The sequence below is a fragment of the Phasianus colchicus genome, chromosome 3 (assembly GCF_987193195.1).
Source record: "Phasianus colchicus chromosome 3, bPhaCol1.hap1.1, whole genome shotgun sequence".
NCBI lineage: Eukaryota > Metazoa > Chordata > Aves > Galliformes > Phasianidae > Phasianus > Phasianus colchicus.
This window is the reverse complement of record NC_143438.1, coordinates 54453375-54481343: the sequence shown is the minus strand read 5'-3', so window position 1 is coordinate 54481343 and position 27969 is coordinate 54453375. Positions and strand designations below refer to the sequence as shown.

Here is a 27969-nt window from a genome sequence, read left to right as displayed (position 1 = left end):
CTTTTTAACTTCCACGCAGTTTCTCATTATCGTTCCTCTTCTCGTCTCCTCCTTCACTCAAATGTTTGGATCAGAGACTTGCTCCAAGGCTTACTTCATAGGTAAAAGGCACTTGTTCATTTTAATGACTGTCAGTCTCTCAACATGAATGCAAGAAAGGCTTTACTCTTTTATGCAAATAATGGCCCTAGTATTACAAAAATAAGCCTCATGTAAAGTGTTTCATGCTGGGCATATAATGAACTTGAGAATAGCAATTGTTTATAGTCCTGCCTGCAATTTCTTCTGTCTGCTGGAAGTTGTGCCAGTCAGCACACAGTTATCTAGGGAAAAGATGAAGATAAAAATCCAGAAGTCCTAGGTCTGAATCAGACCAAAACCATCATTTTTTGACATTTTTTTGTAAAAATGGAGCTTGTTGGGCCTGTGGCACCTCAGTGAAGTAAACATCGCTGTCAGTTCTACTTTACATAGTTTTTTCACATTCTTAGGGCTCTGGGGAAAACCCAACTTTTCAGTTTCTCATCTGTGACAGGCATGCCTGTCTCAGTTATCAAGATTTAGAGTTTTGCCTCACTAGACAGCATCTCATCAAAGATCAAATTTAGACTAGCAGTACCTTCCCAGTGCATTTATTGCTCAAATATTCAAACTTATACAAAAAATAAGTTATCAGGAGGTAAAACTAAGGAAAGAACAGACTAAGTTTTAAATTTCACCACTATGTGGGCCTATGGTGAAACTAAATGCTAGACTAACAGCACCAAGTATGTAGAAAATGCCACTGAATATCTTGTTTTACCGTTGAGGGATTTTGTTATGGTAGTAGTGATCTGTTGTGGATTAATATCAAATTAGTGTGGCTGAATCATTTTTATACATTCAGGATCTAGTAGCTTAAAGAAGGATGTCAAATAATGCTGAGTTTCTGACCAGGTTTTGCTGCAAGAAGCCAAATGTACTTCCAATTTTCATCCAAGAAAATGTTACAACTAAGACTATCATTTCATTTACCAAAGCAACACCCAGGGAACTAGCCAGGTGTTTGGTGAGTTTTCTTTTTAGAATGGAATTACATGCAGAGTCCTCTGGCCTGGTTTGACATGCTGAGATCTGCCCTAAGGACTCTCCCAACAAGGTGCTGGTGCCAGCCCTCCCCCGAACCCACATCTGAACAGCAGGTTTCCATCCTGTAGAGGTGCCTGCAGGGCACACAGACCTGAGCTGCACCCTCACTTGTAAAGGATTTCTAAATAACACTCTTCCTGACATATTAGCAAGAGCGAAGTGGAATAGGTGCCCTGTATTCTACCAACTGAACTTTTGCAGGTGTCTTAAAGAAGAGGTGCAGATACAATTTTATTTTCACATCTTCCTCTGCAAGTCTACAGCTTTCTCCACGCATGGGACAAATGGACTTGGCAACTGAGCCTGCTTTTCAACATGGTGTCAGACTGCCTTGAAGCATTCATCCCACCTGAAGACAAAGAAGGCATGTCCATCACTTATAAATGCACATTGTATTTTCTTCTTTTCTATAAATACTGAAAATATTATAATCTTTTTTTCTGACATGAATAAAGGTGCATCCATATTTCATTAGAGAAGGACCACTAAGTGGTAAAACCATTTCTCTCCTGAAGCCAATTTCCATCCTAATGTAAAGGGGAAAATCCACCAGCTCTGAAACAGAAATGCTGACAGTCTTAATCTTAGCCTTCTTAATGTGCCATACTACTCATTCCTTAGCTGCAAAATGTGTTATCTTTCTCCACAACTAGTTTTTAGATGAGACCATAACACAGAAATTTTGTGCTTTATCTTTCTGGAAGAAGTCAACTAACAAAATTCCAAATGAATCCAGCCTACTGACTGGGACTGGGGATTCTTTCAAGTAAGTGCTACTAAGGACCTCTTCAGCCTGCCACTGGGGCTGGGGTAACAGCACCAAATCTTGTGATAACTGTAATAAAAATGTGGCTTTACCTGCAGAATGGACCAGATGCATCTGTGATCTGAGCAGGAATGCTGCGGCTTTATTAGCTGCTACATTATTAGCATTATTATTAACTGCTTTATTGTCTTCTCGGCACTCTCTGCATGTCCTTCAGCTTCACCATAAACAACTCGGAATTGTAAATTTAAGTTCTCTGTGTATTTCATTTTGTGCTCCTTTTAGTTCAGGTACAAAGATTAGCAAGTAATATAGTGCATAATCCTGTCTTTGTTGTGTCACTACAGCTATTTTGCTTAACCTCAGCTCCAGTTCTACAGTAGTGTACCTTAGACTTCTCCTTGTAGAAATACTTGAGAGAGAAGAGACATAAAGTATGAAACAAAGTAGAGGCTATTTTAATCTGACATCTGATGGCTAAAATATAATTCCTACAGAACTAATGTTATTGTTTACTACCACAGAAACATCCTTTTATTCACACTACTCTTTAACTGTTGATTTTCAGTGAGTGTCAGAAGTTTGCATCATGAATGTGTACTTGGATTACAAGTATCAAACTGCTTGTATACTCACGCATTACTAGATTCACCACAGGAAGATCCTGCAGCTGGCAAGTTTGGCAGGCACTCATTGAAACTTCTGCTAGCTCTTTTAAATAGACTTAATTAACCTGGCAGACATAATATGTATGATTTTATCTCTTTTCATTCCATATTTCAAACCATTTGTTTTGTCTCCTCATTCCACCGCAAACTGTCGTCGCCTCCCTGACACAAATCCTGATCAGACACATTTCTACTATTATACTTTACTTCAGTTTCCCCCACTTTGTTTTTCCAGAATTGTGAGGCTAAGTGGGACATTACATTGAGGGCAAGATCCTATTCTGCAGATGGTGACAGGACTCTACAGCACTGCCATGTCATGGGAATAGAAAACAGGGTTGTAAAGCACTGTGGGGATACAGTATTCTTTTTTCAAGCCTGCATGATAAATAATGCCATACCTGTAAATGACACCCAAGAAAGGAGAAAATATAAGCTAAGACTCTCTCAGCAACTTTATCCTGCAACATCAAGAGATGTACATGCAAAGCAACGTGTTGGATCTCCCAGAGCCAGTGAGGGGGAGAGCTGCCAAAGCTCTTCTTTTTCCTTCCAGAATTCCATTTTCTCCACTTTTTTGGTCTTTACCTTTTGTATGCTAGGTATTCTTCTCTTGTTTTTGTGTTGTAAAAATACTGTCTAATCACCCTTAGATTTTCAGGATTTCCCGTTTCCCTTGCTGTCACAATGGAAGAGATGTGAGTCTTTGTTGTGGTTGTTTTTTGTTTGTTTGTTTGTTTGTTTTTGTTTTTTTAAGGTAGGGTTTCTTAATGATATATTTTAAAAAATACACCATTCTATAATGTAGACATTTCAAACCTGAAAGGACAAGTAAAATAAATACATGGGCTTTGGAAACCTCAATCACTGCTTGCATTTTAATGATTCATGACCTGTAAGATCACAGTATTTTTCAAAGTTATATGCAATAAAGGTGACCTTTTCACTTCTCAGAGAAAAAACAAACCCTAAATAATTAATTATCTCTCTGATGCTAAGGTCCATAAACACAGACATTATTTCTAGAGCCTTCCGACAGCAATAAGGAAAAAGCAATACTTTTAGGTCTCGTGAACTTCATTTGCTGAAACTGGCCTTTTTTGGATTCGCAGTGCTCTCTTGTGGCCAGATCAGGCACCTACAATCCAACAATGTTCTACCCTAAGACCATAGTCTTTCGGCCACTGTGTCTACTCAAAATGCAGCAAAACGCTACAGGCATAAAAATCTGCCAAAAACAGATGGTTTTAGTAACATATGTCCTCTCTCTTTTTTTTTTTTTCTCTTTAATCCCCTTTGGGTAAGTTACATAATATCAGTTTATAAAAAAATATTCTCCAAATACTATTTGAAGATTGTGTTAAAAAAAATAAATTACTCTTGTGCATGAAATAATTATCTGGTATTATCTTTTTTTTTATTTAAACACTGTTAATTTATACCATAGATTTTTAATCTATGTTTTACAGGCACTCGGATTTATCACCAAGTATACTTCAGGATAATAAATGCATCGAGGGCAGAGGAAATCTGTTCCATCCCATCAGTGTGTGTTCAGCCCAGATCCATCTCTGCATTTCCCCATTTCAAATGGGCACTGAGCAAAATCTGTAGACTTGCATTTCCTCACATGGGAAAGTGGGATATGGTAGCATGTGCGAGCCAACCATGGTAAGGCAGTAGGCAGACCCATATTCACAGTTATGCTATGGTGGCAGGCATGTCTTTATTTCATAGCACATGCTGAGCCTGCTATCTTCTCATCTACAATCTTGTCCAACTTTTTCCAACTGCTTTTCAACCAGGAAGCACCCCATTTCTCCCCTTCCTTTTGGACACAGATCCCAGCACTACAAAGCTCACAGCACTGTCCTATTCCAGACTTCTCTTGCCCCTTCTCAACTCATTCTTCCTGGTCCTCTTAACCACCACCCCATCCTGGTGGTGTTTTCTGCTCTGGGTTGCAGCCTCCCACCCACCTAACTCAAACTCTCACTTATCTACAGGCCCAAAGCCCAATTTACCCACTCGTTGCAGTCATAGATGGACACACAGTAAGTTTTGCAATATGAAGAGAGGCACTCACTGCTCATCTTATCTTTGTCCTTCCAATCTCAGATGCAGAGAAAGGTGGGGAAAAACAAAACAAAAACAAAAACAAAAAAACCTCCAGTAAATTCAAATGTGCACCAACATTAGATAAATTGATGGGAAATCCTTTCTTTGTTCCTCTGCTTTGAGGTGCTAGATCCAGGAAGAAAATTCTTAAGGTAGGTGGTGTCTTACCCGAAATCTTCACTTCAATCTTGTTAAATATACACCATAAAATGTCACACGTTTACATGATAATAACAAGAATGCATCCACTCCTAGTGATCTTCCACAGGCATCCAAGGGAAGAAACAAAACAAAACACTGTAAGTGGTACTTAAATTGTCTTTTGATCAGTAAAAGCATTTGATTGCAAATTTGTATAAATTAAAAAGAATCTCTCAATGAGACCATTTCCATTTTACCAGATTCAAGCACATCCATAATAAGTTAGAAAAATATAAACAGGGAAGGAAGGAATGAAGGAAACCTTGAATCAAGAGGCAGAAAAAAACTGAACTGATAACTGAAAATCATTTAGCATCTTCCACTGCCTTGGACATTTTGCTTTACATAAAATATCCAACTTTATTTCACTGTTTTTATTAGTAGTGAGAAAAGAAATGCTAAAGGAAAGCTAATGTGCAGCACATTTAGTGTAATATTTAAGCCTGTTTCACATAAAACTTTCAAAGAGAAAATTTTAGGGAAACAGCCCTCTTTCCTCTTCCTGATGCTCTTCTCTTCCCACTAAATTTAAACTGCCCTTCAAACACTTTGGAGCTTATAAATAACCTTGACATTCTTCCTCTGTGTTACTAATTGTAACTAATTGTAGCATCATTGTTGGAGAATTGACCAAAGAAACAAAAAATTAACCTGTAAGAAATTCTCATTTTTACATAGTCAAATTACTAAGTATAAACGAGGATGGGACTTAAAGTTCTTCCTTGAGATTATTATCTCTTTGGAGTACCAAACTTCTGTTCTTAAAGAGCAGCTATGTTTATTTCAAAGACACTGCAATCTTCTATGAGCTTGCATAAGCTAAAAAGTTTCAAAGTGTTAAGCAAAGAACATAAAAATATTTTCCTAAATGATTTACTGGCTGGTATGTTATAGCAACATTAAAAATACTTTCTAATAAATTAAAGACTAAATATAGTTATATTTACTAGTTTGCTTTAGATGTCTTTGAATGTGATGAAATTCAAAGACTTAATCCTTAGTTGCATATATGGAACAGTGCACATAAGCAACAGCAAGAGGATGAGTGAAGCTGTTTAACTTTTTTCTTTTTTCCCCTTAATCTTCTTGAATTATTCTCCTTCCTTCTGGGAAGCAGTAATCCCTTTTTATCCCAAATAAACAAAGCTTATGAAATTATATTTTATATATATATAGTGTATGTGCATTTGTACATGTTCTGCAACTTCTGCTTATACTGTACACAAATTGAGTTGATAGAACAAGTCCCAGTGTATTGATTTTCTAAAGCTTAAAAATAAAAACGACATCCAGTTGGAGGAGGATGGCTTTCTCAGCATCTTCACTGAGAGAATGTAGTCTGATCTCAGCTCTTACACAATAGCCAGAAATCCATTCCCAAGAGGGATGTTCTGAAATTTTCAGCCATGGAAACGTTGCTGACAGAACTTACTGCTTATTTGACACCAGCAGATCAAACAGAGAAGGTGAGACTATAGAAAATCAGCCTTCATCATTTCTGCTTTCCATGGTGCTGCTTGTTATTACATGAAGACAGTGGAGTGATAAAATACTGAAGATACCAAAGCATCTTTGTTAGCTTATAGTTTATTTTATTTTGATATTGTTTAAATTTTAATTCCGTTTTAAATCATACCCAAAATTAAAATGATATGTTTGTGTTATTCTTCCATCTCCAAACAGGAAAAGTATTGACAAACAATGGTATGTGGTCAGTTTATATAGCAGTCCTGTATTACAGGTTTAGTTTTTATACACAAACTTCAGGATGAAAAATGAAAAATCCTTTCTAACTATCAAACTCATTTAAATTTATGGAAGGAAGGAAGGAAGGAAGGAAGGAAGGAAGGAAGGAAGGAAGGAAGGAAGGAAGGAAGGAAGGAAGGAAGGAAGGAAGGAAGGAAGGAAGGAAGGAAGGGAGGGAGGGAGGGAGGGAGGGAGGGAGGGAGGGAGGGAGGGAGGGAGGAGCTTGTTTTTACTGGTTAAATATATTGGAATTTCAGTATTACATTGGTTAAGGCAAGCATACTGCTGACACTTAAACTTAGGTTTTTAGTATGGTGGTATGTAGTATTGTGTTTAGGCAAGCAGATTCATATCACACAGTAAAAAAACTATGAGCTTTAATATGAGTCATCTTTTCATCAATAGGTTTGTGTTCCAGTTACAAGTTTGTATCCAATTTTCTTAAAACTGGAAATAACATTTACATATACTTTGTAATTCTCCTTGGTTTTATTCTTTGGTATTCTACTGGCTTATTGTTAAAACCAAAATTGTTAGGATGGTTTTCAAATAACATTTTTGATAGGCAGGAACATCTCAACGCTGATAACAATATGGAATAGCTGTAAGTATCTTCAGTATTTCAAAGGCAAAATTTTCAGAAATATTGCAATTCAGGCATCTTGATTTTTTGTTTGTGTGATTGATAGAATATTATTTGTGTGTTTTCTGTTGTTTTGTTGTTTTGTAGGGATTTTTTTGGAAAGGCAAGGCAGCTGGAAGGAAACACGCTGAATTGCACTGTAAGAAATCCTGAAGATACAAAGATCAGGGCTCAAGGTGAAACGGTTTTCTGAATTAAATAAGTCCCCCACCATACTGTCAGAGTAGAGTACAGCTTCAATGCCACTACGCACAACCTAAAAATTGTTCCCTCCCTTAATTGAAAAGGCTCTGTAAAATTTCACAAAATTGATAGCATATTCTACCAACCATAGAGGGAAATTTGTAGGCTCCAGTTTTGCTGTGACCACAACTCATCCTTAAATCCAGTATAACCAGTTCTTTGATGACACTGATTTTAGAGCCCCTGGCAGCTATCATGAGTAGGAACAGACGTGTCAACATTACCAATGAAATTAGAGTCTCAAAAATAAATCATGTCTACGCTTGAAATGCACAAAGCCCCTTACTGTGAGTCCTACATCTGCCCTTCACACAAAGGAACAGAATCAATCTTAGAACTGCAGTATTTGGGAATTACTTTGCATTTCCTCAATCTTATCCACAGGCAAACTGATAGACCTCACAAAACATTGGTAGAAAACATAAATTTCAGTGTAATACAATGGAAATTTAGAATAAAAATTTAAAAGAGTGTAAAACTGCAGTTAAGAAAAGGTATTGATCTTTAAATTTTTGTTTCTGACAACCTAGAAGTATGAGAACTTATAACATTAGTTTATTTAAGTACATTATATACATTTTTTTTTCAAGATTTGGGACACTGTTGCAGTAATAATATAAACTTCTATTTTATACCAGTTGATTTTTTTGTTGGCAGAATATATATATGGTTTTATTTCAATCAAAGCAGAAAGTCTGACAGAGACAGGGAGTAAACATAAGTTTTAGTCATCTCTCTACACTGTAAACTATGGCACATAGTAAACTTTACAAGTGAATTTGACAGATCATGGATTTCAATCATGAGAATGTTGTTAAGTAGCTTAGAAAGCTTTATTTCTTCATCACTTTTTTACCATTTTTATAGCAGGATATTTGTCTGCATTTTATATGTAAATGCATGACTGGTAAATGTAGTTGATTTTTCTCTTTTTGTAGTGCTGCTTAGAATGTAAAGAATTGATCTCCTTGTCTCCAGAAAGCAAAATTAGAAGGTATTCAAGGTGGCAGGTGTTACAGGAAGGCATGTAAATACTGCATTTTCTCCTTGGAAATGCACATACATTTTGGAACTTTCTGATGCTTCACTCTAATATTAAAAGATTCCAAACTGAAAATTACTTTTCTATAGCAAATATATGGAAAATATGACAAAGTAAAATTAAAAAAAAAAGTGCATCACTTCTGTGTCTTTATCATAATGGATACTGTATTTTATGAGTCACAAATCTCTTCAGGAATATAAAACTGCATTAGAACTTCAGTAATTTTCCAGGGTTTAAACAAAAGTCAATGGTTATCAGATTCACAAGTAATATGTTGGGAAATATATTCACCTGTCACTTTCATAACATTAAAATGTAAGTTTGCCTTGCCAACCATTTGCCTTGACAGGAAAAAAAAAAATTGTTATAACAGCATATTCTGTTTCATGATTTCTTTTGTTAATGAGACTAGATCCTCCATTTTCTGCCAAACATATTTTCATTCCCTTTTCACAGGAATTTTCCTAGTGATACAAGATAGATGTGTGAATTTTTGCTGGAGTTTTTAGTGAGTAGCATTATCAATTCTCAGAGCTTTGAATTAAAAAAATGCTAAAGAAGAACTACTATTCTAAGAAACAGTTTGGCTGTGTTTTACAAGGTTCATCCAATTTACAGCTCTGCTACAGAAGCTTAGATTCACTTTCTTTCCCTTCTTCTATTTCACTCTTAGGTCTGATAGAGACAGGATTTACCACATTTGTTGCATAGTCACAGTCACATAGAAAGGACGGAATTTGGAATTCACCCCTGACTGGATATGCTGGGATTACAAAATTCATTTCACGTAACTGAAAAGCTGAGAGACACATTGATATGAAGTCAAATGATCAGCAGTATAATATGCTACAATCTTCTTTATTTTAAAATTTTACATATAATGGCTAGTAATAAAGATAATTGACAAAATAACAGACAAATGTAAGCTTATCACAATTTAAAAATGGTGATGGAGATTATAAATCTGCTTAATTTCTTTACATTTGTCCATCTCTCTCTTTCTGAAGAGACTAGTTAGAATGTCACTTTTCTCAACATCTCTTTTCTTGCAATGTTCATTTTATATTTTCCTTCAGTAGTCTACATCTGAATATTTTTTTACACTATGATTGAAATTATCCACTTTAGTACCATGAGACATCAGTTTCTTCATATTTCTTTGCCTAACCCTTGGTCTTCATTTGCACTTTCTCATTGTTCCCTTTCACATCCTTCTACATTGCTCCATTTTCAGTCACTGTCTTATTACACCAATGTTCCCCTTTACATTTTTGTCTATATTTTTCATTTGACATAAATCTATTTCATGCCCCCTATCTCCTTGAATTCAATTTTCCTTTAATTTCATTTGTATTCCATCCAGCATGATTTTACCCACCTCATTCATTTGAATTTGTTCTGTTTCACCTAATCTGGAAAAGAGTGCAATTTCACTTCCTTCCATTCTCTTTTTTTCAACTTCATTTCTGTGGAGAGAAAGAAGAAAAAAATTTTTTTTATACACAAGGTTATTTTAACTGTTTCAGAAAGACTTTTTGCCATTTTTAACTAATCTTTACCTTCGATTTTAAGCCTAAAGACTTCTGTGTAAATTTTGAACCTGATGAGAATCTACAGTTTAATTTGCTGGATTTAGCAACAGTTTTAGTAGTGGACCTTAGCATGGTAAACATCATGCAAATAAGTGACAGTAGGTCAGTAGTTTTTAATAAACAGAATAAGATAGTAAATGTATATATGCTCGAGCACACAAAGCTTGTTGCAAAGCCATTTCCTCTCAAAAATTCTGTAATAACTTCAGTAAGAATGACCAGCCTTTGAGAAAAAGGTTAAGCAGAGGGATTTCTGTTGATCTACAGATAAAGCATTCTTCTCCTTGAATTTCAGTTTTCCTTTCTTGATCTCCATCTTGTTTGTGCATATCAGTGCAAAGCTGTGGGTGTTACACCCCGATTTCCATGAAGTCTTCTCTTAATCATTAATGCCTACATGGCAATATTAAAGGAAGGATTTCTGAGATGTCCAAAAACCCTTTTCTTTTGGCATAGAGATGTTATTCTTTCTCACTTCTGAATTATATAAGCAACGTATAGTGTGATACATATACTTTATACCAATTCAGGTGAATGTCTTTTCTCACAAGATTAAGTAATAGATGAGCAATAAGAAAACGTCTAACACAAATATTTCTAAGGCAGACTAGAAAAATAACTGAGGCAAAGGTGATTCAAGCAAGAATTATATAACTGTAAAGGAAGGAAAAAATGGTGCTTCTCCCATCTTGTCTCCCTGCACAGTCTCCACGTGCATTCTTCATGGTTTAAGGTTATCTATGTTATCAATATTCCTCCCAGTGTGTCTTTGCTACAGATTATGAGTGACAGAAGTACCATTCTTTGGCAGGGCCAGCTGAGGGTGGATATACTTCAATACTCTTCAGTGAAGGACTGCCTTACAGGTAGAAATCCTAACTTGAGGATTGTGACCCATAGGTTAATAGATCATTCTTAATTCAGAGTCTGTTTTCTCTGACCATGTAAACAATTAAGATGAACACGTCTGAGACTGTTCATGGTAATATAATTGTGTTTAAACACTTTTTTCATTGGTGGTTTATTGGTTGAAGGTTATTTTGACTTTTGCAATTTTGATTAATGCTTGTTGATCACTTCTGTAGATCTTCAGGTAACCTTCAAGGATCTCTGCAAAGCACTGCAAATTATTTTCAGAGATAGGCACAATTTGGCGCAATCCTGCCTATTTTTACTACAACATGGAGTCTACCAAGCAGATCTCCATAACCATTGCCTCTGTACTTGTTTTATGCTCCCAGAAATGGGAGATTTAGAAAATGTTGAACAAAGTGACTTCTTTACTCCTGCCTTTCTATGCTTCTGTGACATTACACACAGAAGTTATAATTCTATGGAAAGGAGATTGGTTTTAAAGACGTAGCTTGATTCCACTATAAGTGTTTTAGCTAAGACTATTTCAATCCAAGCTGGAACTGCCAATATGATTATTAAGCAAAGTACTGGTCCTAGCACTGTTATTTGCATTTAGAAAGGACTTCTGCACCATAAATATGCTCCTGATCTTGTGACTACTCATTATATGACTCACCAAGTTGCTTCATTTCTCATAACCATACAGTCTTTCAAAGAAAGGGGGATGCTAGACTGTTTTCTGTCTTTCACTGCAGTGATTCTGTCTTTGCAGACTCATTAATAATCCTAAAACTAATTTTCATTTGTATGCAGCTAACAAATGTATCTAAATCTATGTCATCAAAGTCCTGTTTCCCAACAGGACTGCTTATGAGTTGTGAAGGAAGTGCTAACCCAACACAAAAGATGAACATAACACTAGAAATTCTGTACACTGGCCTAAGAGTGGAAGTCCACTAAAAGACTAATTCATTTTCAAAAACAGCATTGAACAAACTGCCAATTTTTTTTTTCCTTTTAAATATAACATTTTAAGTCATCAAATGGAGTCTATCACTGTGTCAAACAAAACTGCAGTGTTAGAAGTAAACTGATGAGCAAAATGCTTTTGTTACTTGAGATGTGGAAAAATAAAGACCTAAACTTCAGATTAAAAAAGGCAATGACTTGTCACCTGTCACTCACCAGGAAAATTGCTTTGATAATGCAATTATAATAGGTTATCCTTTTCATTAAACTTAGCAGTTTTCTTGCAGGTTTACTTTGGGTTTCAAAAAGATTAAAGAAGTAAAACAGTCATCATACATCATGAGAAGCTGAATTTAAATAATTAAAGACCTTAAATAAGTAAATCCTGGTTGTTTCTCCCTAATAGAACACTTAGCTGAGAGTAAACATGTTTTCTCTTGATTTCTGATTGTCCTGTCAAACTTTTCATGGAGAAGAAGTAGTGGTATTTCTTCAGCTAGAAGAACAGGACAGTGCCAACTCCTTCCACAATATATCTTGAGACTGGGAATTTTTTTCAAGAAGAGAGTGCAACACCAGAATTACAGAATGTATGTCAGATACTGCAGTAACACAAAAAGAAAATTTTGTGTTATTATAATTTATCATGCCAGCGCAAGGTCCAGTCCTTGTTATAGGCAGTGGCTGGAAAATACTAAAGCTAGGAAGATGCGATAGTGTATGGAGACACACAGTCAGTTTCAGGGAATCATAATACAGTTCAACTATAAATTTCATTTTCTGGCTTGAAATTCTTCTTGACATGATTGGATGATCTGGGTCAGCTTTTTCCTTTGATGAGTGCCCTAGTTTACTTTCAATCCAGTAGATTTCAGGAACAGGCTGTAAGCCATACAAACGTCCTAACAGCTGTTTTCTCAGAAGGAGAGAACAAAACTTGTTTTATCCTTCCACTCCCCACAAATGAACATCTGACAAGAAAATTCTGTAAGGAGAACAGAAGCTGCCTTGCTCAGCTGCTACTTCACACACACACACACACAAATGCATTTTCAAAGAGAGAAGGTGTGATTAAGGCAGCAAGATGTAATAAGACTCTGAGTGACAATATTTTAGCTGAATCACGCCTATAAACATTCAGCCTACACATTAATCACGGAATGACATCAGGGATTCACTTCAAAATTGGATCTGACTGACTAGTGCACTTAATTTACCTACTGCACCAAACAGCTGTTCAGCTTCTGTCAAATTTGAAAGCAAATGTAATTAGTGCATGTTCACTGCTGTTTTCTCATTACATTGCCAGCCCATATTGTTAGAACAGTTAATTACTGAGACAATGTGTTGACTTACCTGATACACTACATAATTATTCATCATTGATTCATTTTTTCTTCTTCACTAATAATTCTGTTAACATCCCTGATGGTTCTTAGTAGTGAATCCCCTTGATCTTTTGCATTACATGTCCTCTCACATGCTACTTAAATTCTCCAGGTAGCTTACTTCTCTAGATTTTAACAAGACATGAGGTATAACTTCAGCTGACACAGTATGTAACTGGAGAAATAACTTGATTAAGTCATTCTATGGCAGAACACAGCAAAATGTGTTATCCAGACACTGCTCACCTCACCAGCCTTTATACTTGTACTTTCCTCTTGCTCACAGTGCAAGGGTCTGCTAATGGAGTCTCCTTCCTTCAGCAAAGGCTGAAAATTAATGTTGAGAGAATGAAAGATTATTCCTAATCAATCTTGTTCTCAATTGACCTGTTCCAATCGTACACAGTTTGTTTGTTTTGTTTTGTTTTGTTTTTTCCAATGGTTTGAGTGTGTTTTTTAGGTCACCTGTGCCTCAGTACCCCATCTTTAAAATGGAGGTAGCAGACTTCTCAGCCCTGCCTACTAGATGATGCGTGCTCCTCTCAGATACAGCCTCTGTGCTTAGAAAGCAGCTCTATCTGGATGAAATGTAAGGATTTTAGATTTGATCAGTAACCTCCAGGCTGGTGAAGGACAAACTGTACAATTCATCTGCCAACCCTGGATATTTCTGCATTGCACGTGCAGATCAGCTGTGCTGTGCTGGCACAAGAACGCACCATATTTCTCAGAAATGCCAGATTTAGTCATATACTGCATGCGTCCAACATTATTGCCAGGCATCTGCAAAGCAAACCTAAACTGTCCTGCTGCTTTTTCTTCTCATCACATTGCAGAAATATCTGGCTGCTCTAGTAAAAGAAGGCCATCTAAGTACTTGAGACCAATTTTAGTAATTAACACAATGTTGCACATTCACCTGACATCATCTTCATGCACAAAAACTTGCAACAAATCTTAGAAGAAAAGTAAAGAAAGGGACCAAGGAATGTATAAAAAGTTTATGAACACATAGGATAGAGAAGGAATGGAAAATTCTTGATAAAGATGCTTGAATTACAAGTATTTAGAGAAAGAAAAAAAAAAAAGAACGCAAAGCAACTGTGATTCTCAGGGAGAATATGAAGAAACTCAAGGAGTTCTCCTAAAGCAATTCAGGAGGTAAACAGTCCCATAGTGCTGCTGCAGCACTATGCTGTCACTTCAAGCTCAATAAAGAACTGAAAGGCTTCCTCTGACACCTGAGAGACTTCACAGTTTGAAAAGACTTTTCATATTCTGAGCTTGATACCTTTACTTATAATTTACATGGTTTTCTCATTCTTTCTTCTCACAAGTACATTTTTCCTTTTTCTGTCTCCCCTACATGATGTTTTATTGTCATTATACGTTTATTTTTCAGTACCTCAGCTCATTCCATAAGGAAAAAATGATCAAATGAGAAAAATCAGCACATAAATGTAGGTGATTTAGCAGTCACTGCTGACAGGGACATAAAGTTAAACTTCAGACAAAGTTACGCTTCCCACAGGAGCAGCCTCTGCAGCCTGTTCATGACACTGAGAAGCCTGAGCATCACATCAGAACACTATGCACCAGCACAAACAGAAAGAAAAAAGGAGTTACGCAATTTCAAAATAGATAACTTTTTGAAATGAGTAATTTTGAGCAGTGCTACTACCCACAAAAATGTTGACTCATTTATTAAGAGTAATTGATGAAAAAAACAAAACCATAATTAAAAAAAAAAATAGTGCAAAAACAAAATTTTCTTAAGGGCCTTGAAGGCTACTTTTCTCTATGCTCTGTGTTTATAAATGGTCTTAATTGGACTTTTTTTAAAGGAAATTTTCTTCATATATCTTGAGAATTTCAACAAATTCTTAGTTACTTCAGCTAAGAGTTATGCAACAGTCCATTCATTCATCTTTCTGCTTTGCCATGAGACAGATGAATGAAACAACTGTTTCAGCTTCAGACTTTTTTTGCGTTCTCCCCCAACCCCACACAAACACGTCAGGAGCAAACAGGCAGTACAACACAGGTAACACAGAAGAAAGTGTAGAGGGGGCACTTGGGAAAAAAAATATTATGTTTTAATACTGCTATTCAGTATATTTGCAAATATTTCCTTAACAAAGAATCAGACTACTTTCAGGAATATGAGCCATCCTTGAATTATTAGATAAAACAGAGTCAAGGTACAGACTTACAGCTGTGTATACCCTCCCTTTTTAGCACGTTCCCAAGCACAGCTCTGGTCTCTGTGTATCAGCATCCTCCCAGCTGAGGCCTAGGCATAACTTAACACTTTTCATGACAGTTTCTAATAGGCAGCTTTAGTTTAACCAAATATCAACCACTCTACTATAGTATAATTAGACTTCGGGATCAGTGACAGACCAAGATCTAGCCAACGTGCAGAGACAGCTGCAGACGACTCCCACCAGTACTGAGAGGCAGCATGGCAAATGAGTGAAGAAGTGTTGCTGAGTGCTGGCAGTATGTCATTGGGCAGACATGGGCTGTTAACATAGGGGAAAAAAAGCTGCTATCATTTGTAATGTACCGGAGTTGAAGCAAAGGCCATACCATTACCAGCGAACATTATGAAAGCAATTTTGAGTACCACAATGTAAGGACAAAAGAGGGCACTCAAAAGAGGGCTACGAAGATGGTAAATGACCTGGAAAAAGAGATGTAGGAAGAGCATCTAAGGTCTGTTGGTTTGCTCAGTGCAGAGCAGAGGAGCTGAGGGGAGGCCTGATGGCGGCTGCAGCTCCTCACAGGGAGTGGAGGGCAGCGCTGAGCTCTACTCTGTGTGACAGCGACAGGGCCCAAGGGAACGGCATGGAGCTGTGTCAGGGGAGGGGCAGCTGGGGCTTAGGGAAAGGGTCTGCACCAGAGGGCAGTGGGCATGGAGCAGGCTGCCCAGGGCAGTGGGCATGGCCCTGAGCTGTCAGAGTTCAAGGAGTGTTTACAAAACACTGTGGAGCCAGCAGATGGACTCAATGATTGAGTCTCTTGCACTTGGGATATTCCATGATTCAGTGGTCTGCCATTTTGGTTGAAAAACAATGTCTGACTGTTCCCAACATGAAAGGGAAAAGTCATAGTCACTCTGGGCCCCCTCCAGAGGCAGCAGTCTAACAGAGACATACTGTAAGACCAACTACTGCAATACATGGTGTAATTAGCCACAGACTCTCACCAGAGTTGGTACAAAACCTGAAACACAGAGATCCTTTGGCCTTGTAGAGATGCTGAGGAAGGAACCAGGGAGAGCAGAAAGTCCTGACATCCTCATGCTCACAGAAACCAGAGTCAGCAGATGTGCCTTTTCAGTTTTGTGACCTTGAGCATTTTTCCAATGGTGAAAAGCCTTCAGGAATGCCTTAGATGTTTGGGAAACCTCCCATCAGGGAACAGAGCACTGCAAAGGAGTTGCTGCTTGGTAATCTTGAAGATATACTGCTTGATTTTACTGGAACTAAAAAAGTCACTGATGGTGATATTGAAAATGAGTTCTGGTGTGCTGAATCACTCAGCCACTGACAACTTGTTCTGCGCCTTTTGCCAGGTACCATTACAGAAACAAATGTCTCCAGACATCAGCCAACCCTCAAAGCTATTCCAGTGATAACAGATAAAGACAGAACAGGACTTTCAGATGTCAGGCCTGTAGCTGGCAACGTTTATTGTATAAGGCGATAGGAGAAGATAGGGAAGGATGTTTTTATCAAGCTTAATAGAGCCAGAAGCAAGTACTAGTCTGAATGCAAAGAAACCAGAGCTCAGGAGAACACAGGTCTTCACTATCAGAAATCTCTGGGGCTTGGCACTTCCAAACAGACTGTGTAAAATGGAAAGACCAAGTTCTAAAGGGCAACCCAAGAAATAACAAGAATAGCCAACTACAACATTTGCCTGAGATCCTATGTGCAAGTGAAATGTAACATTAAAGAAAGGAATGAAGAATAGGCAATACAGCTGAAGAACCAGACTTACAACTTTATTGAGATTATGAGCAGCAGAGCTTAAAGAAAGTCTTCAGGCTTTAGGATAAACCAGAGTAGTAACACTGAAATAAATCCAACATCTCTCACAGCAAAATGATGAATTTACACTGAAAGAGGGATAGTGGCTCTATGAAGTGACAACACCTGTTCATTTGCGGGCACAAAGACAAATATCCCAGCTATTATCAGCGCATAACACAGAGATACCAAGAGTTGGATAGACAGAAAAGAACATTCATTTGGAAAGTTCGACTCCTTTGGACAAACAGATGTGCAACTGATAAATAAACAAAAAGAAATACTCACTGATACTCCAGAATGTTAACTTAATATGCCACATTATTATTAATATTGTTATTAATATTGTTAATAACACATTAATATGCCACATACATTTTTGGTACTGAATAGATGGCTCAGAAACTGAGGAGATAACTTTGCTGTCCTCCAGCTCACTGTATACTGCCTCACACACTGTTTGCTGCTTAATGGAATCCTAGCACAACCATGTCTGTCAGGCAGCCACAATATGAAATTGAATGTCAATAACTGCTTTCGCCTGCAACACCTAGTGGGGGGGGGGGGGGAGGGAGGGGAAGGTAATTGAACAGCTAATGCCTACTGGAAAACACTGCACTGTAAAAGAAAGAAAACTTAGAAAGTTAAACATTGTGTATGTATGGAGCAAGAGTCACCAAGAAGAAGAGGCATCATATAGACATTTACAGCAAGGTGGGAAACTACTGATATTGAGCTACCCAATCTAATGCAAGAGTATGTATGATTATAGGGTTTACATTTTCAGTTCCTGACAGGCAGTAACTATCTCGAGGACAATCAATCAGAAAGCAAAGTAGAGCAATTGGTGAGGTAGAACATACTGTAAAGGACCATGGGCATCTGTAGGAAGAACAGAAAAGAACACTTCAACCTCTGTATGTATACCACTTCAACATGTATGTGGTATGAATACCATAACTGAAGTACGAATAAAGTATAGATGGAAAAATCCACCAAGTAGAGCAAAGGGACAAGGAGATAACAAACAAAGGAAAGCATTTTGATTGTATTTGAAAATCCATGGTGTGCAGTGGGCTGTGGTCAAAGGTCATGTCCTCAGTGTAAATGATAATATAGCTACATAAATTATACTCTATGTTACTCCTAGCTAGCAGCAATTTTTTAAAAAAAGAAACGCAATAACAAGTGATGCATCACATTTTTTAGATTTTGGAGGGAGAAGGATAATCTATTGGAAAGGAGACTACCAAAAAGTATAGTTAAAAATACATTTATACAAACTGAGCTTTTGAAAATGCCTGTCTTAATCTCTTCATGCTTCATTTACTAATTTGTAAAACAGGGATAGAACACTCTCTCTCTCACAAATGTTGGACATTTGATTAAAATGTCAGCATTTGAAATGCACTCTGTCAGTTATATGTAAGAATATGTATAAATACAAGTAGATACACAAATGTATATACACATGTACATAATGAAAAAATGTGCTTCTGTCATACAAACAGACATGCAATCCCCAGAGCAAGATTCAAATGTGATTTTCAGTCTCAGTTTTGTAGGCAAAAAACAAAAATCACAGAATCATAGGATGACTGAGGTTGGAGGAGACCTCTAAGATCATCTAATCCAACGTTGTGTCAACTCATCAATGCCATGTCCACCAAAACATGTCTCTCAGTGCCATATCCACATGGTTCTTGAGCACCTCCAGGGACAATGACTGCACCACCTCCCTGGGCAGCCTGTGCTACTGCCTCACCACTCTTCTAGAAAAGAAATTTTTCTTAATATCCAAACTGAACCTCCCCTGACATAATTTGAGGCCATTACATCTTATCCCTTTGCTGTTACCTGGGAAAAGAGGCCAACCCCCACCTCGCCACAACCTCCTTTAAGGTCACTGCAGAGAGCAATAAGGTCTCCCCTGAGCCTCCTCTTCTTCAGACTGAACAATCCCAGCTCCCTCAACCGCTTCCCATCAGACTTGTGCTCCAGATCCCTCACAGCTTTGCTGCCCTTCTCTGAACACGCTACAGGGTCTCGATGTCTTTCTTGTAGTGAGGGGCCCAAAACTGAACACAGTACTCACGGTGTGGCTTCACCAGGGCTGAGTAGAGGGGGATAATTACCTCCCTGCCCCTGATGGCTGCACTATTTCTGATACAAGCTGGGATGCCATCGGCCTTGTTGGCCAGCTGGGCACCCCGCTGGATTACGTTCAACAATCACAAAAGGAAAAAATAAAATAAAATAAAATAAAATAAAATAAAATAAAATAAAATAAAATAAAATAAAATAAAATAAAATAAAATAAAATAAAATAAAGTAAAATAAAATAAAATAAAATAAAATAAAAAATAAAATAAAATAAAAGCCACCAGCACATATTATAGACCTGCTGCCTTCCTCAGTCTCCTCTCCTATCCACCGGGGGGTGATGTCCGCCCGCCCGCGGCCCCGCGGCGGCTGCCGCACCGCACAGCGCTGACCCACCAGCAGGTGGCTCCTTCCCACCGCGCAACGCTGTGCGGCCCCAGAGCTGCGCCTCTTCGCTCCTCGCAGGGTAATTCAGCGGCATACTGCTGGATGGCTAAAGGAATGCGGAGCGGAAAACATCGCTTTTCGAAGTGTAATAGCTTTTGCGGGGATGTAACACACTCGTAGTACTACACACATAAACAGAGTTGTATTTATTCGACTGGAGTCACATCTCAGATCTGCTTGAGCAGATCTGAAACAGTTCAGCTGTAGGCAGCGGAGATACTACAGATGGGAATGACAGGGGAATTTGGTCCATTGTTAAAATATCTTCATGTAGAAACAAAGTAAGAAAACTGAACCACAACCAGGTCCCTTCATGATGGGCTACATTGACTCTAACCTGAACCCTCTTACAGACAGTGAGGTTCCACAGGCATGAAGGAGAGCCACCCTTATTTGAACTACCTGGTCCAAAAGGGACTGTCTTGTATCTTATTAATAAAGAAAGCTCCTTCACAATAAGTGCTATTTATATATATATTAAAGTAATAATAATAACATTGCAGATGAGCTTAGACCTCTAAGGCACCCGCTTCAAAGCTTATTGACTTCAAGAACTTTGAAAGTTCAGGCTGAATCAGACTTTTGTGGTTCAATCACTGTCTCTGTAATAGGCTTGAGCTGGAATTATGAACCTGAATTAACCAAAACACAAAGGAACACTTAGCTTTATAACATGTCCTAAAAGCAAACTTCTTTTTTAGTCTCACCGAATCTCAGAAGCTTAGATCCTATTACACAACTGAACTTGATAACTCTGACTTGAAACACCTGATTTCAGTAAACCCATATATGAAGGTGTGAAACCTTCAAAATTTAAAGAATTTTAATTTCAATTCAAAAGCAAAATTTCCAAAATCCAGAGTTTTCTTCTCAATCACTGAACTTAAAGTATACAAGCCCAGAGCTCAGTGTGATTTCACACCATTCCACCTGAAGTTGCTGCCATTTCTGCTGACAGTTCAGGTCAGAATTTGGAATAATGAAGTAAAAGGTTTGGAAGAAAAGGTTTCCTGAACATGTGCTTCAAAAACATTTATTTACGTGCATGTGTTAGGGCAATGAAGGAATACTATTCCCTAATTGCTTCCCTCTGCTAATTTCAGTCTTATCCCTCTCAGCCATCCAAACCTAAATAGATCTGAGGTACTCCTCACCTTTTATCTCCACTGAATCCTTACTGCTTCCAGAATTTACACCACTCCTTTACTTTCTCAAGATATACCAAATGACATTGAGGTTGAAGTTTAGCCAGTATATTCCACATTCAATTGGCTATTGAAAACTGATCTTTTTTTCTTCTTTCTTTTTCCTCCATAAAAATCATTTCTTACTTTCCTTTAAATTATAGGAGGCTTAAGAATTGAAATACCTATACTGTGAGTTATTTCTGCTTTTATCTCTCCTGGGGCAAAACCATCACCTGCCCTCCTAAGGTACATCTGATATGCTCCACTGGGCTAGGTACTTCTGTGGGCTCCTCTGAACCTTCAGTGGGCTCCACAGCAGGCCCAGGCAAAATGTGCTCAGCAGTACAGTGTCTCAAACACAGAATACTCTGGGAACAGCTATCCAACATATTTCATATTCTGATTTTTTAAAATGAATTTTGCTGTGATTTATCCAGATATTTACCATTTTCTGATCCATGGTCATACTAATAATTGATGCATGAACTCTTTAATGTGAAAACATCAGCTGCTGGTGGTTTAGTTTTGGTCCTTCTTCCCTCTTTGATAACAAAGGCAGTTCTGGTACTCTTCCATTTCCAGAAAGCTGTGTAACAAAAGTTTCTGCCCTTCTCAGACAGCCTGACAAGAAAGGGGTTTTGTGGAGCTGTCAGAAGCTGAGGCTCACAGGTTATTATTTAGACACATAAACAAGCAAAAGGCAATTTCTGCTACATGGTTGAAACTTTGGACCCCAGCATTCTATGGTGCAAAGCACACACCACTCTTTAAGGCAACGGATGTGCGCGGGTCGCTTCCCACCTGCTTCACAGAGCAGCAATTAGCAGCACAGTGGCATTAGCAAGACACTTCACACCAGCTTTCAAAGCGATGACCTACAGAAGCTGTGACAGACCAGTTAATTGTAACACCTGGGGGAGAAGTGCCTGGCCTGACTCTTCGGGGGGGTGAGCACAAGGCCTTACCCGCTGGCACAGGGCCCTGCAGGAGCATCTTTGCTGTCTGCCATCCCTGCATCTCTCCTGTCAAAGGGAACCTTCCCACCCTCTGTGGTCGACTTTTGTGTTTCCTTTCTTGCTCAGGGATGGATGCTGCACGCCTGTGAGTGCTCTCTCATCCACATTTGCCATAAACACCCAGAGCACCTGTTTACTCTGACTCACCCACCCCTCATGCAGACTCTCCCTTTTTTTGACAGCGGACCTCACTCAGGCAGTATGTGTTGCTAATATCCTTTCAGGACCATGTAATAACATGCCTTCTACCCAATTCCTAACATCCTTCAATCAGCTCGGCTCAGCCAGTGGGCTAACTGCTTACGCTTCTGTGATTTATATAAGTGCAATTAATTTGAACTGCATCACTCCGGTGTTATGCTGGTGAAAATGCCCTGAGAGGGAGTACCTCACTGGTGAATCAGACCCTTTGCTTTTAACAAATATACAAAGGAACAGATCTCGAGCCAGTGAAAATCTGCACGGCTCCATTCATTTCAACACAGGGACTTAAAGCAGCTTGAGGCCTGAATCACAGCTCATGTAGCAGACTATTTAGATACAGACTAATGCCTCACATCCTGAAATGCAATGCTTTCCCAGAGCTGGCAGGGAACAGAGAGCTGAGAGGGGACCAGCGTCACGAATGTCCCTTTCAAAAATATGCTTTGGATTTCATCGTTTCTGTAGAGTGAAGGAAAGCAGCAGCTTTGCTCTCTGTGCTGTGCAGTGCTGCGCTTCTCCCTTCAGCCCAGCTATAGAGCAGGTAACCGGGAAGTCCCTTTCGTTGCCACTTTCCCTCTCCTTCCCCAGCCTGGGTGTGTTCCCTACAGCCTGGAAGCCCATGTGACAACTCCCACTGCCACACACAAGGGAGACGCTGAAGAGCTGAACCTTTTTAATCAGTTCTTGAAAACGGCCAACTTTCTCTGCACTTGTTCTGGCATCCCAGAGATTAAGAAGCCATGCAGCTTGACAAAGCACTTTGTTCTGACGTGTCTTAACAGAACCAGAGGGGCTTTTTTTTTCTTTTTTTTTTTTCCCTCACGTCTCTGTTCCAACACCTGCTGCAAAAAATGGGCTGGGGTGGGCTCTGTAAAACACAGGACACAGCCCTAGCGGCACACCGCACAGCATACCAATATGTGCCCGGGCAGGTGGAGTTAAAAGCTAAGGGGGGAGAGCAATGGAGAGGGCAGAATGGGAAGACAGACAGTGTGGTCCGTGTTAGAAATCTACCAGCACTCAGCTGTCCACGTTTTCAAAACACAAATGTTTGAAAATTAATATATATATATATATATGCACACACATATATATATCTGTGACTAAATGCCTCCTCTGAACCAATCTAGATAACCAGTACATTCTGTGGCCCATTTGAGAAACTTTCATCCTAAATGAAATACATAACAAAGATTATACCTTCTTAGGATATCAAGAGGTCTTAAACATACTAATGGAGAAATGCATTTAAGAGACATCACTCAGTCTGTAATTTGAGGGGGGGTTGCTTATCTGTGCATCTTTTAACTGCTTCGAGTAATTAGGAAAATTCCCTTGGCAGTGTTCTAAGAGGACAGGCAAAAGAGTGACACAGTAATTCCCAAGGAGGGAAAGGTTGAAGCTTTGCATTTCGTAGATTTTTAAAGTTAAAAGGAAAAAAAAAAGGAAGTATTCTTCATAAGAACAGCCCGTCTGAACCAGTATGCATATGTACAGCATATCAAACCTATCACCCCCTCTAAAATGTTTCCCCGGGCTACTCCCTCAGCTTGGGCTCACCAGCATCTCGCTGGCCCCTGTGCCTGAAAGGGGCAGGCTGGGGAGCACGCTGCTCGTCCCCAGCGTTTCCTGAGTGCAGATTTCAAAGGCAGCTCCCGGAGTGTGGAGCAGCACACAGCTTGCTCCAAGCCTCGCTTTGCCGGATAACATCTCTCTTGCAATGTCCCCCCCCCCCCCCCTTTCTGCTCTTAATGGCCAGTGTGTCCCATTGTAATTCTGATATCAAACATCTGGAAAAGAGGCTCTTAAAAAAAAAAAAAAAAAAAAAAAAAAAAAAAAAGATAAGAAAAGATAAGAAAAAGTTTAAGTGCACGTGACTTATTCGGGAAGCAAAAAAAAAAAAAAAAAAAAAAAAAAAAGAGAACTCAGCTGAATCAGTAAACTGACCTTTTATTGTTAAAGCACTATGACCAAGGCATTTTGCTAGACTGAAATTCCGAGGAGCGCCGCGCACCCGTTTTGCAGCAGCGCAGCGCGTTCCGCCAGGCTGCTCTGCTCCTCTGTGCACAGCTGTCTCCAGCGGGAGGAGCTGAAACCTGAAGCAAAGCCTCCGAGCGGGGATTGGGTCCGTCCTGCGAGCAGCCCTCCCAGAAAAACAGCCTGTTTGGAAAAGTGCTTGAGAACATCCAGAAGTGATTGGAGGAGCAGAAAACCCTTCCCCCCTGCACCTGACTTGCGGGTATTTACGGCACTTTTCAAGGCGCCTCTGCAGTGCCACTACACAGCGGAGTGCATGGAGCAGACAATGCGATAGGGACCGATGCGCTCGCAGTGATAGTGTGCGTGTTTGCTGCACCGCTGCGTCGACCCGAAAGGAGACTCTGCAAGAAGGAGAAAGCCTGCGTTCAAAATGCCACGCTCCTTCCTGGTCAAGAAACATTTCAATTCATCTAAGAAGCCAAACTACAGCGAACTGGACACTCATACAGGTAACAGAAGGAAATCTCCGGCCACCGCTTTGCTTCCGAGGTCGCGTTTGTGGCTTGGCGGTACAGAGGAGGGGTGGGATTGCTCCCCGGGCTATGGGAGGGGGTCATTTCCCCGCTAGCTCTTTTTTTTTTTTTTTTTTTTTTTTTCCCCGTACTTACAATGAGGGAGTTCTGACAAATATGTCAGCGCTGCTCGGAATGAATCATGAAGTTTGCTCATCCACTTGAACTCAGTTATTAAAAGAGGATTTGGAGTTTTCCTGTTCTACATCTGCTGGAAATGGAGTTGAAACTTCTGCACAAATCCTGCAGGAAGTTTCACTGCTGCACTGTATCAGGCTGCATAGATTTAGGAGCAGCACGCTGCCTTGAGGAGACTCTCAGGCTGTAATTTATCTGTTCCAGGGTACTGTCTTTACCCATCAGTATGTTTGTATCCAATCGTATTTCCTTAATCCGCCTTACAGGCAGATGAACATTCTGAGTGTTTGATTTAGGCACTTTTTAATGCCCCAAATGTTAATTTTGCTGCCTTTTAAAATACTTTTCAGTTCTCTTACCTTAAAATTTTCTTCTTTCTCCAGTGATTATATCCCCATACCTGTATGAAAGCTACCCGGTCCCTATCATACCGCAGCCAGAGATCCTGAGCTCTGTAGCTTACAACCCCATTACTGTGTGGACTACAACCGGGCTGCTACCATCTCCTCTACCCAATGACCTCTCTCCGCTTTCTGGATACCCCTCATCTTTGGGAAGAGTCAGCCCACCTCCACCATCCGACACCTCCTCCAAAGATCACAGCGGTTCAGAAAGTCCCATTAGCGATGAAGAAGAGAGAATCCAGTCCAAGCTTTCAGACCCTCATGCCATCGAAGCTGAAAAGTTTCAGTGCAGTTTATGCAACAAGACCTACTCCACTTTCTCTGGGTTGGCCAAACACAAGCAGCTGCATTGTGATGCCCAGTCTAGGAAATCGTTCAGCTGCAAGTACTGTGACAAGGAGTATGTCAGCCTGGGAGCACTTAAGATGCACATCAGGACCCACACGCTACCTTGTGTCTGCAAGATCTGCGGCAAGGCTTTCTCCAGACCCTGGCTACTTCAAGGGCACATCAGAACCCACACTGGTAAGAGCTGCAGACTGTTGCTATTGCTTTCTGATATTTTTTTCCATCAGTAGAACAAACAGCACTGTTTCTTGAATAGCCTGGAGATGCATACATGAAATTTCAAATGTATCGTTAAATGGCCAAGTTTTTCCTTTTTGAGCAGTAGGTGGGTGGGGAGCATAACTGTGGGGCAGATTCTGTTCTGATAACCTCTTTTCACTAGCTGAAGGTGTTGCTATAAGGATTTTATGTTAACTTTCAGGCTTTGGAAAATGATAATGTTCAGAAGGCTTCAGCTGACTCTTAAATAGCAAAGCAGAAAGGCAATGCATGAGAGGCTTATCTCTGATCCCTTAAGCAATTGGCAACTTTTGCATGCACTCTCTCAAGTCCTCAAGAATTAGCAACACTTCATCACCAAAGCATTTCTTGTATGTTGAGGCAAAAGCATGATTTTCAGTATAACACTGGGTACAATTTAACATCTGTACTGTTGCCACTTCTAAGCCAAAGCCCTCATTTCAAGTCATTCACATGGAGCTAAGCAGAAAGACACTATGAAAATATGTGAAAATATTGGGAGGAGCCCAGCCTAGGATTACTGCCTGCACCTGTACGTGCAGAAGGTGTCAGCAACTTGTCTTCAGAGGCTGTACTTATTAACAGATTCTGCAAAGCCTAAGTTCTGCAAGTGCAATCCACAGTGCTGAAAGCTGTTGTATCTGTGGCCTGATTAACTTTGTGTTACATATGTATTTGACTATAATAAATCGTTTCTGTCTGTTTTCTTTTTCTTAGGATAACAGTGAATTTTACCTGTCCTAAGCTTGTACTTCTTTTTTTTTAACCCTTTATTGTATTTTTGCTTGATGTTTCCTTTTTAGGAGAGAAACCGTTTTCCTGTCCTCACTGCAACAGGGCTTTTGCAGACAGATCCAATCTGAGGGCTCATTTGCAGACCCACTCGGATGTGAAGAAATACCAGTGCAAAAATTGCTCCAAAACTTTCTCCAGAATGTCTCTTCTGCACAAACATGAGGAATCTGGCTGCTGTGTAGCACACTGAGTCATGCAGTCAATGTTTACCTGGACTCAATGCATTTCTCCACTCCTGTTCCAAATGATAAGTGGAAATCCAAAGGCATTTTCTCTTCCACTTTCCAGCCAAAAAAAAAAAAAAAAAACCAAAAAAACCAACAAACAAAGTAGTGGAAGAACTTAGAATGTCAGTAGAAAGGAGCCTTAAGTAGTTCTGTTTAGTTACACATTCACATTCTTAAGTGTGAACTCTGAGATACGGGAAAAGATGCCATGCATGACATTTCAAGTAGATTTAAAGGAAGAAGCATTATCAGCTTTCTTTATAGATGAAGCCAAATCTGTGTAGTCTTTTCTTGCTTAGGAAAGGCTGCAAAGTTACTGATACATTCCTGCCAAGCCATTTCAACCAAAGAAACAGTATTTTAATGGAACTTTTGATAAAAAAAATACTACCCAAGTGAATTTTACTAGACACCATTAATCTCAGGTGCCTTAAAAAGTATTCCAAGTTTACCTTAGTAAATGTTTAATATTATTCATTGCTGTGTTGTTTTTTTTTAAAAAAAGTTTTATTTTATTAAAGCCAAGGCCTTCACTAATGATCTAAAATGCTTTAAAGAGGGATAATTAAGAGAGGAAAATGTGTAAGAGAATGTACAAAAAACTCAAAGCCACGAAGTAACCGCATGTGCCTTTATATAAAAAAAAAAAAAAAAAAAAAAAAAGGAAAAAAAAGAAGACTGTAGCTTCAAACATTCCTGGTGCATGCCTGACCATCTTCTAATATGGAATCGTTCCTCTAAACTTTGCTATTTTTTAAAAACGGGAATAAGTGCAAGAGAGGGGACTCATGGGAGTTTGACAATTATTTTTTTGTTAAATGCACAAAGGAAATGCAATATTTTCAGCATTACCCCTCCAAGTGCCTTTTTTATTGATGATTTTGTAAAGTATGTGGACATAATGTAAAT

The 27969-nt window shown here is 39.0% G+C and overlaps 1 protein-coding gene and 1 long non-coding RNA gene across 2 annotated transcripts; one reads left to right on the top strand and one right to left on the bottom strand.

Annotated features, from left to right (window-relative positions):
* Window positions 1-664: 664 nt before the first annotated feature.
* Window positions 665-24439, bottom strand: LOC149918585 (uncharacterized). Its single transcript, XR_016465170.1, has 4 exons — window positions 24304-24439; window positions 9937-10024; window positions 4849-4939; window positions 665-1477 (listed from the first exon to the last, which is right to left on the bottom strand). It is a non-coding gene; the product is annotated as an uncharacterized LOC149918585 (long non-coding RNA).
* A 168-nt stretch (window positions 24440-24607) lies between these two features.
* SNAI2 (snail family transcriptional repressor 2) lies at window positions 24608-27736 on the top strand. The gene is made up of 3 exons (XM_031612862.2): window positions 24608-24845; window positions 25430-25975; window positions 26842-27736. The coding sequence occupies exons 1-3, from the start codon at window positions 24767-24769 to the stop codon at window positions 27021-27023; spliced, it is 807 nt and encodes a 268-aa protein (XP_031468722.1). The 5' UTR covers window positions 24608-24766; the 3' UTR covers window positions 27024-27736.
* Window positions 27737-27969: the final 233 nt, after the last annotated feature.